The sequence below is a fragment of the Takifugu rubripes genome, chromosome 9 (genome assembly GCF_901000725.2).
Source record: "Takifugu rubripes chromosome 9, fTakRub1.2, whole genome shotgun sequence".
NCBI classification, from domain to species: domain Eukaryota; kingdom Metazoa; phylum Chordata; class Actinopteri; order Tetraodontiformes; family Tetraodontidae; genus Takifugu; species Takifugu rubripes.
This window is the reverse complement of record NC_042293.1, coordinates 5,638,058-5,652,555: the sequence shown is the minus strand read 5'-3', so window position 1 is coordinate 5,652,555 and position 14,498 is coordinate 5,638,058. Positions and strand designations below refer to the sequence as shown.

At 45.1% G+C, this 14,498-nt stretch overlaps 1 protein-coding gene across 1 annotated transcript in view; it reads right to left on the bottom strand.

Moving 5' to 3' along the window:
- Window positions 1-13,707, bottom strand: part of LOC101076123 (voltage-dependent calcium channel subunit alpha-2/delta-4-like) — a 45,947-nt gene extending 32,240 nt beyond the window's left edge. The window contains exons 1-8 of the mRNA XM_029841431.1: window positions 13,217-13,707; window positions 9,484-9,565; window positions 9,027-9,143; window positions 2,132-2,191; window positions 1,889-2,051; window positions 1,694-1,825; window positions 1,370-1,430; window positions 252-402 (exon numbers count right to left, since the gene is read on the bottom strand). Of these exons, the coding sequence (XP_029697291.1) occupies window positions 252-402; window positions 1,370-1,430; window positions 1,694-1,825; window positions 1,889-2,051; window positions 2,132-2,191; window positions 9,027-9,143; window positions 9,484-9,565; window positions 13,217-13,338 (888 nt within the window). The 5' untranslated portion in view covers window positions 13,339-13,707. The remainder of the gene's footprint in view (window positions 1-251; window positions 403-1,369; window positions 1,431-1,693; window positions 1,826-1,888; window positions 2,052-2,131; window positions 2,192-9,026; window positions 9,144-9,483; window positions 9,566-13,216) is intronic.
- Between the last annotated feature and the right edge of the window lie 791 nt (window positions 13,708-14,498).

Here is a 14,498-nt window from a genome sequence, read left to right as displayed (position 1 = left end):
AGGAAATTGTCATTCTGGAGAGGTTCCTGCAGTGGAGACATGTACCAACGATCCCATAAAATTATGTGAGGGCATTTTGCCTGGTCTGTTTCAAAATCTGGGTCTGGGTCTGGGTCTGGGGCAAGGTCTGGGCCAGGGTCAGGGTCAGGAACAGGGCCAGGGCCAGGGCCAGTGTCAGGTTAGGGGTCAGGGTGAGGGGAAGGAGCTGGGGAATGTATCATGTCTGTGAAAGTTCTGTGTGTGTGTCTCACAGCAATAATGTTGACAAAGTCGTTCTCGCCCAGTGTGTCCAGGATGGTGTTGATGGTGTGCTTGGCGATAGTCATCTTCAAGCCCTTCATGCTGCCACTGATGTCCACCATGATGATGATGTCTTTGGGGGACGTAGCAGCCTGGATGTACCTAAACACAGGTCATTCCACCCATTCAAACATCACAAAATTTGTTCGCATTACAATCATACCGTCACACTCCAAAAATCTGATGTCTCAACTGAGAAATTCAGTTCTTGATTTTGTTAAAATAGAAGTGTTATTCTACAAAATAGGTGAATGAGTAGTGAGAGGCGAATATGCTATGGACACGTGCTTTTAAAAAGATATTTACTACTATTATTGTGATGTTATTATTTTTATCATTAGTATGTTGTTACTGATATCATTATTGTTATTATTATTGCTGTTATTATGTTATTATGATTAGTGTTGTTATTATTATTGTTATGTTGTTATTGTTCTGTTACAGTTATCATTGTCCTCATTCTCAATAATGTTGTTATTATTATTTTTATGTTATTGTTATACGTGTTTGCCTCACGTTCACTGTTTTCTATGTATATTGGGAAATCAAAGCCTCTCCCAGGACATGACAGGACAAGACAGGGCGGGACAGGAGAGGACAGGACAGGACAGTTCAATGGTTGGCTGGGAGCCTTCCTGTTGATGGACATGAACAGCAGCAGCAGCAGCAGCAGCAGCTACATATGGTGCCTGACCCTGAAGCAGATTATCATCTTTACAGCAGGGTCAGGACTCTGCTGCCTGCTGCTTTAGCCACATATGAGAGCAACACCACTGCTAACGACCCCCCCCCCCCCCCCACACACACACACACACACATGTAGCCGTCTAAAGGCAGAATCAGTGTATGATTGTTAACACAACACATAATCAAGAATTTATTGAAATTATTTAATTTATTCATTCATGTGATTTCCTGTTTTAGTTCAGCTATTTCTTAGATGTTTATTCACACATTAGATTGATTTAAATGAGTACCATTAATGTTCATCAGTATTTAACGTGTGTGTGTGTGTGTGTGTGTGTGTGTGGGTGCGTGTGTGTGTGTGTGTGTGTGTGTTCACTCTCACCAGTTTCTGTTCCTACAGTCAAAGACCACCACGCCGTTTGGGTCTGGTGTCCATTTAATACCTGACAGGAAAGACAGGATGGGATTATATATAACACACTTCAGAGTCCGAAAGACATCACAAACAAAAATGTCCTCACAACATGCACATGGTGGTCCTCACTTTGTAGCATGTATTAGAGGACAGGAGGAGCCCTACAATTTTATTACCTAATTTTAACCCAGCTCCTAACTAAACTACTAACACACACACACACACACACACACACACACACACACACACGCACACACACATACACACACACACACACACAGCGAAACTGACCAGGATAGATCCTGAAAAATCCAGTGGAGCTGCCAAAGTACTGCCAGGTGAGAGTTGGATCCTTCAGAAAGTTACTGATAAAGACGTCGTTTAGTGCCTCAGTGTTGTAGATGGCATTCAGGATGATGGGATCTGACAAGGAAACACTGAGTCACACCTGAGTCATGTGCAGAGCAGCTGCCATTGGCTACTGACCTTTGTTGTAGACATTGGTGGGAACCTGGATGTTGCTCTGCTGCGTGTTGACTGGGATGTTGTTGAAGTGTTGGTTCTCCTCCAGAGGGAACTCTCCCCCCAGCTCCATGCTGTTCCCGTCCTCGTCCACAGTGTTGATCATCATGGAGTTGTAGTAATCAAACTGAGTGAGGCAGGAAGAGGCTTATGTGATTTAATGTGCTATGAAACAAAGGGTTAGGTATGAGTGTTGGAGCCACTGACCTTTAAGGAAGCATTGAATTCATGGTACAGATCAGCATCTTCTGCTGACTCAGCTAACCTCTGAGAACCAAAGAGGAACGCACATTTCATCAGGAAGAAAATGATCAAAAATGTGTGATCAAAAATATTTACCCGCACAGCAGCCCTAAGCTTCAGGAACACAGCTATTCCCTGGCAGCAGCCTTCTGTTTGTATCGGAAGTTGTGCTATGATTGAATTAATAATGAAGCTAACTAATCTACAGCAGCCAGCTGTTTGTACCAGCAGATCATTTAGTCATAATTTCAAATACCAGAACATGATGCTGTTTTTATATTCCTGTTGAAACTTATTGTAGAAAGTAAAAAAAAAAACCCAACATGTTTTGTTGTACTTTCCACAATAAGTTTCTACAGGAATATTTTCACTTCAATGGAGCGTCTCTAAGGCATTTTTGAGTGTTTGGGCCCGGGAATCCTGGCCCCAGGAAGGGCTTCAGAGGGCTCTTTACATTTAATAACACACTGACATTTAATTGGCATTAAATGTCAATGTGTTATTAAATGTGTCATAATTCACTAAAATACCATCAAACTCAGTGTGCTGGGCTAACACCTGATTTGTTTTCCACCACATCAAGTGAGCTTAAATTGTTTAGAGATAATGGATTAATGCAGAGTTAGTGACCGCATTCCAATACACTAGGTGCTGCTATCCAGCTCTTTGTTGGTTTAGATACTCTATTAAACAAAACTTTATTTGCAACCACTAAAAATCAAGGTCCTGTTGGCCCCAAATACATGCCTAGGGCTGCTGAGAGAAGCAGCGAATAGTTAAGAAAGCTCTGAGTGCAACTCTTCTGATTCTAACAGCTCATGGTACCGGCAATCCTGCTATGGCAATGGCAAAACTCCACCTCCATGGTTTCCAAACACCCTGTTTAGTTTAGCGTTCTGAGCTACATAAAGCTGTAATCTCTGTAAATTGAGTTCTTTCCCACATGATCCTGAGGTGACGTCACCACGGCTGCCACAACAAAGACTGCTCTTATTCAATCGCGTATGAAAGATTATAAAAAATATAAAATACACTAATAATAATATCTTATCTTGTCACAGACCATCAGGTTTGGTGTATTTTTGGGGAAGGGGAGGTCTGTCCTAAACAGACAAAGCCTGATGGAACTTCGTCAAAGAGAGGTTGCAAATAATCAAGATCTCTGTGGCTGGATACTAAATAATTTTTGTAGTTTAAAACCAGTGGGCAAAAATTGTTGCAGGCTTAAGACTCAGCCAGGCAGCCACAGCAAAGGATCAGACTACATTAGCATTTGCCCCGCCAACTGACTTTGATGGGGAAGGTTGACAGATAATGAAATGAATTCATGAAGGTCTGCAGACAGGACAGTGACATAATTATAAAGCTTTGCTTAAAACTAACAGAAGGCCAGGAGATTCTCTTCGACAATTCTAAATGTTTTCACAAATAAACTGGGTTTTTTAAAAGAATTCCTCGTCTCCTCTCCTCCTCATCAAGTAGACTAGTGACGCTATTTCCGCTTTTCCCCACTCGGCGACACACCCGCTGAGAAACCGACCCTGGTAATTGGCGACTCTGTTTTGCGCTTTGTGAAGCTGACTCCAGCGACCATAGTTAAGTGCATTCCGGGGGCCAGAGCGGGTGACATAGAAGCCAATTTAAAGCTGCTGGCAAGACGTAAACGTAAATTTGGTAAAGTTATTATTCATGTCGTTCCTGTCTGAGTTCAATGATTTCTTATCTGACTTGGTCCTTAGAAAGGACAAAGTCATTATCATTGGAGACTTTAATATCCATGTAGACGCTGTAAATGACAGCTTTAGAAATGGCTTCATTTTATTACTTGAGTCAGTTGGTTTCCTCCAGCAGATAAACCAACCAACTCATAGCTTCAACCATACCCTAGAGCTAGTTCTGACTTATGGTGTTGAGGTAGAACATGTGTCAGTGTTCCCTCGGAACCCACTCCTGTCAGATCATTCATTGATCACTTTTACATTTATCATTAAGGATTCTTCTATGCTCAGAGCACAGTCTTACTATAGCAGATGTCTTTCAGATAATGCTGTAGCTAAGTTTAAGGAAGCAATCCCTGCGTTGATCCCAGGACCACTGTGTGTTTCCCCAGGGATCAATCATTATAATTTTAGCCCTGCTGAGGTTGATTCTATTGCTGAACGTGCTGCAACCTCACTGAGAATCACGCTTGATTCTGTTGCCCCCGTGAAAAAGAAAATAGTAAATCAGAGGAGGTGTGCCCCCTGGTATAACACATATCAGGACCCTCAAGCAGAAAGCGCGCAGACTAGAAAGAAAGTGGCATTCTTGTAAAATAGATAGCTATCATGTAGCCTGGAAAGACTATTAGTTTACAAAAAGGCCCTCCGTTAGGCTAGAACAGCTTATTTTTCTTCTTTAATTGAGGAAAATAAGAGCAACCCCAAGTTTCTTTTCAGCACTGTGGCCAAATTAACCAAGAGTCACAGTGTTTTAGATCCACATATCCCTTCTTTCCTTAGTGGTGAAGACTTCATGAGCTTCTTCACTGATAAAGTTCTAGCTATCAGAGAAAACGCTAACCAGGCCATCCCAACAACTGGACCATCACCAGATGTGCTGACTGTGGGAACATACAGGTTCTCCAACGAGTCCTTAAACTCCTTCAGCCCTATATATTTTTCTGAGGCGTCATCGCTAATTCAGAAATCCAAGACCACCACGTGTCTTTTAAATGCCATCCCAACAGACCTGTTGAAGGATGTATTACCACTGATAGGCAGTTCTGTCCCGGACGTACTAGCAAAATTATAGACCAATATCCAACCTTCCTTTTATCTCTAAAATTCTTGAGAAGGTGGTGGTGACTCCTGTTTGAGATGTTTCAGTCAGGCTTAAGAGCTCATCACAGCACAGAAACAGCACTTCTTAAAGTTACTAATGATCTTCTTATAGCTTCAGATCATGGACTGGTTTCTATGCTGGTCTTGCTGGACCTCAGTGCTGCTTTTGAGACAGTTGATCACAGCATCCTGTTACATAGACTGGAACATGTGATTGGGATTAAAGGGACAGCACTAGACTGCTTTAGATCGTATTTATCAGATAGATACCAGTTTGCTCATGTCCATGGTGTTCCCTCTTCATACAGTAGGGTTAGCCATGGAGTTCCACAAGGTTCTGTACTTGGACCAATCCTTTTCACCTTGTACATGCTTCCCTTAGGGAACATTATTCGGCAGCATGGGATAAATTTTGATTGTTACGCTGTTGACACTCAGCTTTATTTATCCATGAATCCAGAGGAGACAGAGAAGTTAGTGAAGCTTCAGACCTGTCTTAAAGACATAAAGTCTTGGATGTTTTCAAATTTCCTTTTCCTTAACTCAGGAAAAACTGAGGTCATGGTGTTTGGTCCTGAACCTCTCAGGGATAGATTAGATCACATGTTCACTCTTGATGGTATCTCATTACCATCTAGTCTCTCTGTGAGGAATCTTGGAGTAACTTTTGATTAAAATCTCTCCTTCAACTCCCACATTAAAATAGTCTCTATAAGTGCCTTTTTTCACCTGAATAACATCATAAGGATTAGAAAACTACTGACCCACCATGATGCTGAAAAGTTAGTCCATGCATTTGTTACTTCCAGGCTGGACTATTGTAATTCTTTATTATCAGGGTGTCCAAACTTATCCGGGGTCGGGTCGCGGGGGCAGAAGCCTAAGCAGAGAGGCCCAGACTTCCCTCTCCCCAGCTACTTCTTCCAGCTTGTCCGGGGGGATTCCCAGGCGTTCCCATACCAGTCGAGAGACATTGTCTCTCCAACGTGTCCTGGGTCTTCCTAGGGACCTCCTACTGGAGGGACATGCCCTGAACACCTCATCAGGGAGGCGTCCAGGGGGCATCCTAACTAGATGCCCATGCCACCTCATCTGGCTCCTCTCAACGCGGAGGAGCAGCGGCTCTACTCCGAGCTCCTCCCGGATGGCAGAGCTTATCACCCTATCTCTAAGGGAGAGCCCAGCCACCCTACGGAGGAAGCTCATTTCGGCCGCTTGTACCTGTGATCTTGTTCTTTCGGTCATTACCCAAAGCTCTTGACCATAGGTGAGGGTAGAAACGAAGATCGACCGGTAAATCGAGAGTCTTCACCACTACGGACCAGTGCATAGTCCGCATTACTGCAGATGCTGCACCGATCCGCCTGTCGATCTCCAGCTCCATTCTTCCCTCACTCGTGAACAAGACCCCGAGGTACTTGAACTCCTCCACTTGGGGCAGGATCTCCTCCTTGACCCGGAGAAGGCACTCCACCTTTTTCCGGTTGAGAACCATGGCCTCGGATTTTGAGGTACTTATTCTCATCCCAGCCGCTTCACAGGCGGTGGCAAACCGATCCAGTGATCATTGGAGGTCATGGGCCGATGAAGCCAACAGGACCACATCATATGCAAAGAGCAGAGACCTGATGCCGAGGTCACCAAACCGGACACCTCAACACCACGACTGCGCCTAGAAATTCTGTCCATAAAAGTTATGAACAGAATTGGTGACAAAGGGCATCACTTGCGGAGATCAACCCTGACTGGAAACGAGTTCAACTTACTGCCAGCAATGCGGACCAAACTCTGACACCGATCATACAGGTAGTGGATGGCCCGTATCAGAGGCCCTGACACCCTATACTCTCTGAGAACCCTCCTCATGACCCCCCCAAGGGACACAGTCAAATGCCTTCTCCAAGTCCACAAAACAAATGTGGTCTGGTTGGGCAAACTCCCATGTACCCTCAAAGACCCTGCCGAGGGTGTAGAGCTGGTCCACCGTTCCACGCCCAGGACGAAAACCACATTGCTCCTCCTGAATCCAAGGTTCGACTATCCGGCCGACCCACCTCTCCAGTACCCCTGAATAGACCTTACCCCGATGTCCACGCGATGTTGCAGAGTTGAGTCAACCACGACAGCCCTACAACATCCAGCCTTAAGGAACTCCGGGCGGATCTCATCCACCCCCGGGGCCTTGCCACCGAGGAGTTTTTTGTCTACCTCGGCAACCTCAGCCCCGGAGATACGAGAGCCTGTCCCCAGGTGCCCAGGCCCTGCTTCCTCACTGGAAGGCTCATTGGTGGGATTAAGGAGGTCCTCAAAGTATTCCTTCCACCGATCCACAACATCCCGAGTTGAGGTCAGCAGCACATCACTATACACAGTGTTGACAGTGCACTGCTTCCCCTACCTCAGAGGCCAGATTGTGGTCCAGAACCTTTTTGAGGCTGTCCAGAAGTCGTTCTCCATGGCCTCACTGAACTCTTCCCATGTCCGGGTCTTTGCCTCGGCAACCACCGTAGCTGCACTCTGCTTGGCCTGCCGGTACCTATCTGCTGCCTCAGGAGTCCCACACGCTAGTAAGGCCCGATACGACTCCTTCTTCAGCCTGACGGCATCCCTCGCCAGCGGGTTCGGGCATTGCCGCCATGACAGGCACCAACCACTTTGTGGCCACAGCACCGGTCAGCCGCCTCAACAATAGAGGCATGGAAAGTGGTCCACTCGGACTCAATGTCCCCCGCCTCCCCTGGGACATGGCCAAAGCTCTCTCGGAGGTGTGAGTTGAAGCTCCTTCTGACAGGAGACTCTGCCAGGCATTCCCAGGAGACCCTCACAATACATTTGGGTCTGCCGGGTCTGTCCGGCATCCTTCCCCTCTGCCCCTCTCTTCACCCGGGTGTCCAGAACATGCGGCCGCAAATCCGATGACACGACCACAAAATCGATCTGCGGCCTAAAGCATCCTGGTGCCAAGTGCACATGTGGAGGCCTTTATGCCTGAACAAGGTGTTTGTTATGGACAATCTGAGACGAGGACAGAAGTCCAATAACAAAACACCACTCGGGTTCAGATCAGGGGGGCTGTTCTTCCCAATCACACCTCTCCAGGTCACACTGTCGCTGCCAACGTGAGTATTGAAGTTACCCTGGAGGTCAAGGGAGCCCCCAGAAGGATCACTCTCCAGCACTCCCTCTAAGGACTCCAAAAAGGGTGGATACGCTGAACTGCCATAGGCACAAACAACAGTCAGGATCCGTCCCCCCACCCAAAGGCGAAGGGAGGCTACCTCTCATCCACCGGAGTGGTAGAGAGTCCAACCCCTCTCGAGAAGACTGGTTCCAGAGCCCTTGCTATGCGTCGAGGTGAGGCCGACTATATCTAGTCGGAACTTCTCAACATCACGCACCAGCTCAGGCTCCTTTCACATTCCATGTCCCTCGAGCCAGTTTCTGCAGCAGGGGATCAGACCGCCAAGGTTCCTGCCTTCGGCCGCTACCCAACACACAATGCACCCCTTGGCCCCTCCTGCAGGTTGTGAGCCCACGGGAAGGGGGTCCCATGTTGCCTCTTTGGGGTGTGACCAGCTGGACTCCATGGGCAGAGGTCCGGCCACCAGGTGCTCGCAAACGTGCCCCGCCCCCAGGCCTGGCTCCAGGAGGGGCCCCCGCATCCGGACAAGGGAAACTTAGAACCAATGTCGTTTCTCGTCATTAGGGCGTCCTGGGCTACGTTTTGTCTGGTCCCTCACCTAGGACCTGTTTGCCATGGGTGGCCCTACCAGGGGCATAAAGCCCTAGACAACGGAGCTCCTAGGATCATTGGGACACGCAATCCCCTCCACCATGATAAGGTGGTAGCCCAGGAGGAGCGATAAGGTGGTAGCCCAGGAGGAGACCATGTTCAATTCAATAAAATCTAATCATGCTGTTAGTGCAAGACCTTCAAGCCCTCCAGGCTGAAGGGCAGCTTCAGGCATGTGATCTCCTGAGGGGTTCAGGAACAAACACAATTAGCCACAGCTGATATGATGCGTGTGCCCGCTCACCTTCACTGACTTCATCTTACTGCCCAACATTCGCTCGATCTCATTGGAAAAATCCTTTACCAGGTCTTCTCCATTCAGTTCTGTGATTTTTATGATAGACTCCACGTCCTTCAGTTTCTGACAAGAAAAACATAAAATTATAAACATAAAGTTCCCAGAGTTGATACATAAAGACATGGTGTGACTGTCCACCTCATCTGATCAATACCTCAGATGAGATTTCAAACTTCCTGCTTTACTTCCTGCTTATTAACAATATTAAAACCTTAAGAACTTTTCTGAGGAGGGGGGTGCTCTGACAAGATCCACTGCTATTTTATTCCTGCTTCATGAACAGTTGAAATTTGAAAGTGGAACAGTTGACTCTTAATTCCAACATGATTCCAGTTTAGATTCGGAATAATAAAGAATGAGGGGGTCTTCATGTAGTAATCTGGTCGAACATGAAGTTACTTACCTTCTGCAGCAGCAGAGAACCTGAATATTTGACGGTCAGATCACGGAGCTGGACGGAGAACTCAGATGCCCATTGCTGCACCCTGAAACATAGGAACAGCCAAGAAGAGAGATATTCAATCTTCCAAAGATGCCACAGAGGCCAAAGGCAACCTGTGGCAACCTTTGGGTTTTTGTCAACTACTCCTGCTCGTGTTTTCAAGGGGGGTTAGGGTTACATGACAACAGAGCACTAGGTCACAGAGAGGCTCAGCAGAACCCAAGCTAAGTGCTCCTCACATACGCTTCTCTTACAGATTAGATTTCTTCTGAAAATAACTACCATATACACCTTTGGTACTTGCATGATTCTGAGCTTTTCAACTATGATTTGGTTGAATTGTATTAAAAGCTCAGCTAAAATCCTAATATTCTAATATGAATGCAACTGTAAAACTTGTGTCCAAAAGTGACCACATATAAACTATTTTTCACACACCTTCATGTCAACCCAAGTAAGAGCAACCAGTTTCAGATAATTTATTCCTTCCACTGTTCTTTTTAAGTATCAGTATAATACAGGATTCCTTACTTAAATTAGGCAAAACATTAGAAGAGTAGCAATCATTAAATCTAGCAGAGAAAATGCCAACTAACTGAGCAGCATTGAACATAACTTTCCAGACATATGTTAGAGCTCCTGCTTATGAGTTTGTAGGGTATATGATTACATTTAAATTTAAAGAATGATATATAATATAGTTAGGATGCCCCCTAGACGCCTCTCTGGTGAGGTGTTCAGGGCATGTCCCTCCGGTAGGAGACCCCCGGGAAGACCCAGGACATGTTGGAGAGACTATGTCTCTCAACTGGTCTGGGAACGCCTGGGGATCCCTCCGGATGAGCAGGAAGAAGTAGCTGGGGAGAGGGAAGTCTGGGCTTCTCTTCTTAGGCTGCTGCCCCCGCGATCTGACCCTGGATAAGCGGTAGAGGATGGATGGATGGATGGATATATAATATAAAACAGTTTCTCCAATAAAAGAGACCATGAGTTGCAAATATGCTAAAGACAGCAGAAGCAGTTCTCAGTTAGGGGTGTGAGAGTGTGTGTGGGATTGGAAGAGTCTAGAACAAGGTCAGTAGGGTGCCTTAGGACCTGGCTGCTGAACCAGGTTAGCTGCCCTTGTTGGTCCTGCTTTGGCCCTAAGCCCAACCTGAAAGCCTGCTTGACCTCTCCGTTGACCTACTTCTCCAGTTCAGAGCCAGCGAGGAAAGTCCTCTTCTCCTTGTTGTGGATCTCCTCCATCTCTTTTGTGATCCTGGGTTTGTTATCAGGGAAAATAGTAATTGTCTTAGAAGGGATGATGTGGTCTATACAGGAGATGAGACACTGATGTTGCTGGAGGGGGTCAATGGATTCTAAGCATCTTTGAAGGCAACTCTTCTCAGCTCTTCTGACAGTCCTTGTGGAGCCAGGAGGAGGTTGCAATGATTGGATCTGTTCACATCCGTTACGGAGCATTAGCAATAGAGCGCCATCATTCCAATAAAACAGCTACCGCATCCAAAAGTACCTCTATGAGCTGCAGCATTGAGCAAATACCACCAGAGTCCCTGTCTACAGGTGACAGTCTTGTGTTTCTATAGAAATGTGATTTCCTAATACGAAATTAAAAAAATATATACGACACTTGTGATAAAAACTACAATGCTCTACAACAACACATGTCACTTTTGGTCACTGTCACCATGGTTACAACAGAGATAGGCTGTTAAATCCGACAGTGATGGGGGAGATGTAGATAATCTGTTCCTCATCTGGGTCACAGCTGCAGGTGTGTATTCAGCACAAAACACACACACACAGTTTTGAGTAATTTGCTGCCTTAATTGTAACTTTACTAGTAGTAAAGTAAAACACAACATTAGCCTGTGCTTCTCTCCTTCGCATCATGTTAGCTGGTGTTAGCCATCTTACCATGCAATAATTTTCTCAGTACCCAGTTTCTATTATTTCCTTCACTCTTGCCAGATGCAAAGGGCATCTAGTTCATCTCAAGACAGCGGCTCATTCTGGTGGACCCAATAGGCCCATCCATTTCCAACAAGTCTCATCAGAAGACTCTGATGGATTTTGTTCATGGGGGGTTGATTTCTATGTGATCCTTCATTTCTAGGTGGCCTGACAACTTCAGGTGATCAATAGGGTCATGGGTGTGGGTCCTGTATTGGCTCCTCTTCTGAGATATCAAGTCTCGAGTCAAATGTAGTGAGAGGTTCAGGATCATTCATAATTATTTCTACAGCAAGTTGTAACAGAAGATGCACTACAAGATGCTCTAAATTAAAACATAAGAAACCTGGTTAGATTGGCACGGGAAATGATGGATAAATGTGTAGCTGCATGACAACACACACACACACACACCCACCCACCCACCCACCCACACACACACACACACACACACACACACACACACACACACACACACACACACACACACACACACACACACACACACACATCCTGATAGGTTATGCTTTAGCTACAGGCCCTGAGGGATTACTGACCTCCACTTCCTCTCCTAGAAAGAAAATTTTAGTGGTTTTGAAACAGTGACTTTTTCATACCATATTATGCCTTGAAACTGGTAACTGGCCCATGCCCACCTGTCTCTGACAGTGTTTGAGATGTTTAAGAGAAATCAACTACATGTGACAACAGCTGAGGGGTCACTGGCTTGGCTAAAACTGTCACCATTATCCAACCGACAGTGACAACTCAGTAACATAAACATAACCAAGTCTTCAATTGACAGCTGATGGTGAAGTGGGCAGGGCCAGTAGGAGAATCTTCTTCAGTTCCTAGGGTTTATATTTTACATCCAGTTCTGGGTCTAGGGGAGCAGCAGTTTGGGATGGCATATGCTATAGCTACAGGTTGGGTAAACTAGGGGTCTAACAGTTGGGAAGCAAAGAGATTGTCGACCGTGTCACTGGGGGCTCATCAGAATGGCTTAATTTGTATTTATTTGGGACAGCACTGTAAGAATTTTGTGGTGAAAATGAGTAAAAGTAAATCAATCTTAAGGATCTGAATATCCAATTGAGGTTGTCATTGTTTTATTGTCCACCCCGGGCCAGTTCACCCATCAGGTAAACTTATATTTATAGCTTCTTATGTTTGTGGCTTGTGTTTTAAGTCAATACACTCACAAAAATCAGCAAAATAAAATGTGTGTCAACAGGACAAAGCTAAAATCTGAGGTTAGAGATGACGAGCTTATGTGCATCTTAGCATGTTTCCATAAGTAGGATGCAGAACATTCAGAAAAGCATAGCTAAAATGCTAATGCTAGTTACTCATCAGAGATAACTGCCATGAGGGAGATAAAGGGGTGAAATATCATAATTTCAGCAAGAACAGAGGACAATTTATGTTTGCTTTAAGTGGTAGCTTGCATTAGTGCTAAGCTACAATGTGGTTAGCAATAACGCTATTGTGTGCTATGTGACTTAGGTTACATCATTTATGGCTTGTTTTGATTGTTTGGAGGCAACATCTCTATTTACAAAGCTGAGGATTAATATAGGAAGTGAAAATTAATGCTGGTCTCTGAAAAGTGCTAGTTCAGCTTTAGGGCTTTATGTAGCATGCCATTGTGGACTTCTTTGTGATGGGAGGGATGAAATGTGCCATTAGCTTGTCAGGTTATGAAATGGTTCAACAGGTGGAGCACACAAGTTCTACTTACGTCTCTGGTGGGATCTTTATCTGAGCCTCCACTGTAATCCACAGGTACAAAAATCCCAGAATTCCCAGGAGCTTCCTCAATAGCCTCAATGTGCCCTCCATCCTCGATTTGGCTCCAAACATGAAGTTTAGACTGTAGGATCCAAGGGGTAATTTCAGAAATTCTAATGGGCTCCAAATGTTTGAAAGGGTGGTCTCATGTCTCTTGGAATTAATTTCCTCATGTTGACCCACAGGATGCTGGTGGCAGAGGTGGTGTCCAGAACCTAAGAACAGGCTGTTAGAGACAAATGATTCTCCCCGGTTGCCTCCATCATCTTTCTGATGTATCTTCTCTCAGGACAAAAGCAAAAACCCTTTTGATCTCTGAACCAACGGGAACAAGTTGTCCTCACTCCTGTTCCACTTTCTCCCAGTCATTTACAGTTCTTCAAGCGCTGATAAGTGGGCTAATTCCTCCACTTTGTGTTTATTCTGGAAGACTCAAATCCAGCCACCCGTCTCTACTCTCACCCAATTTACAACATAATCCACTTGAATTAAAACCTCTTCCTTGTGGAAAGGCGAGAGAGACAAGGGATGGGGGAGGGATTGGGGCAGGAGATTGGACAAGAGCTCTGTTTTATTTAAGAGGATTAGAGTCAACATCCAATCAGGGCAGCCATGAACACGTCTCACATCTCGGCCCACAGCGTGGACCAGATTGAGCAGGACTTTAATCTAATTGACACTAATTTGATTCGAAGCTGTCGGGCGAGACTTTATCACTGGTCTTCATCATCAGCTCAGTCAGGTAAAGTCTGATTAAGGCCGCTAAAGATTTTCACATGCACACAGAAAAAAAGAAGAAATTAATGTCACTATGTGTGTTCTGTAACTAAACTTACAAACTGATCTTTCAAAACATAGTCAGCTGCCATCTGTCAAGTACCTTTACACTTTTATAACTCGCACAGCACAACACAAGAACCATAACAGCACAAAACAAGAACCATAATGAGCTCTTTGTGGATCATTTTACTTTAACTTTTTTTTTTTTTTTTTTACAAATTCAAGCAGTCATAATCACACTTTTGTGTTTTTGATCAAATATTTATAATTTCTTCCTTTTTGCCGGTTTTGTTCATCTTTTGCCGTGTGACCCAATTCTACACCTAATGGTGCACCATCTCCCTCTAGTGGTTAGATAAGTGGAATAGTAAAAAAAGAAAAAAAAAGACGTGTGTGAGTGTGTGAGTGAGAGAGAGAGTGTGTGAGTGAGAGAGAGTGAGAGAGAGAGTGTG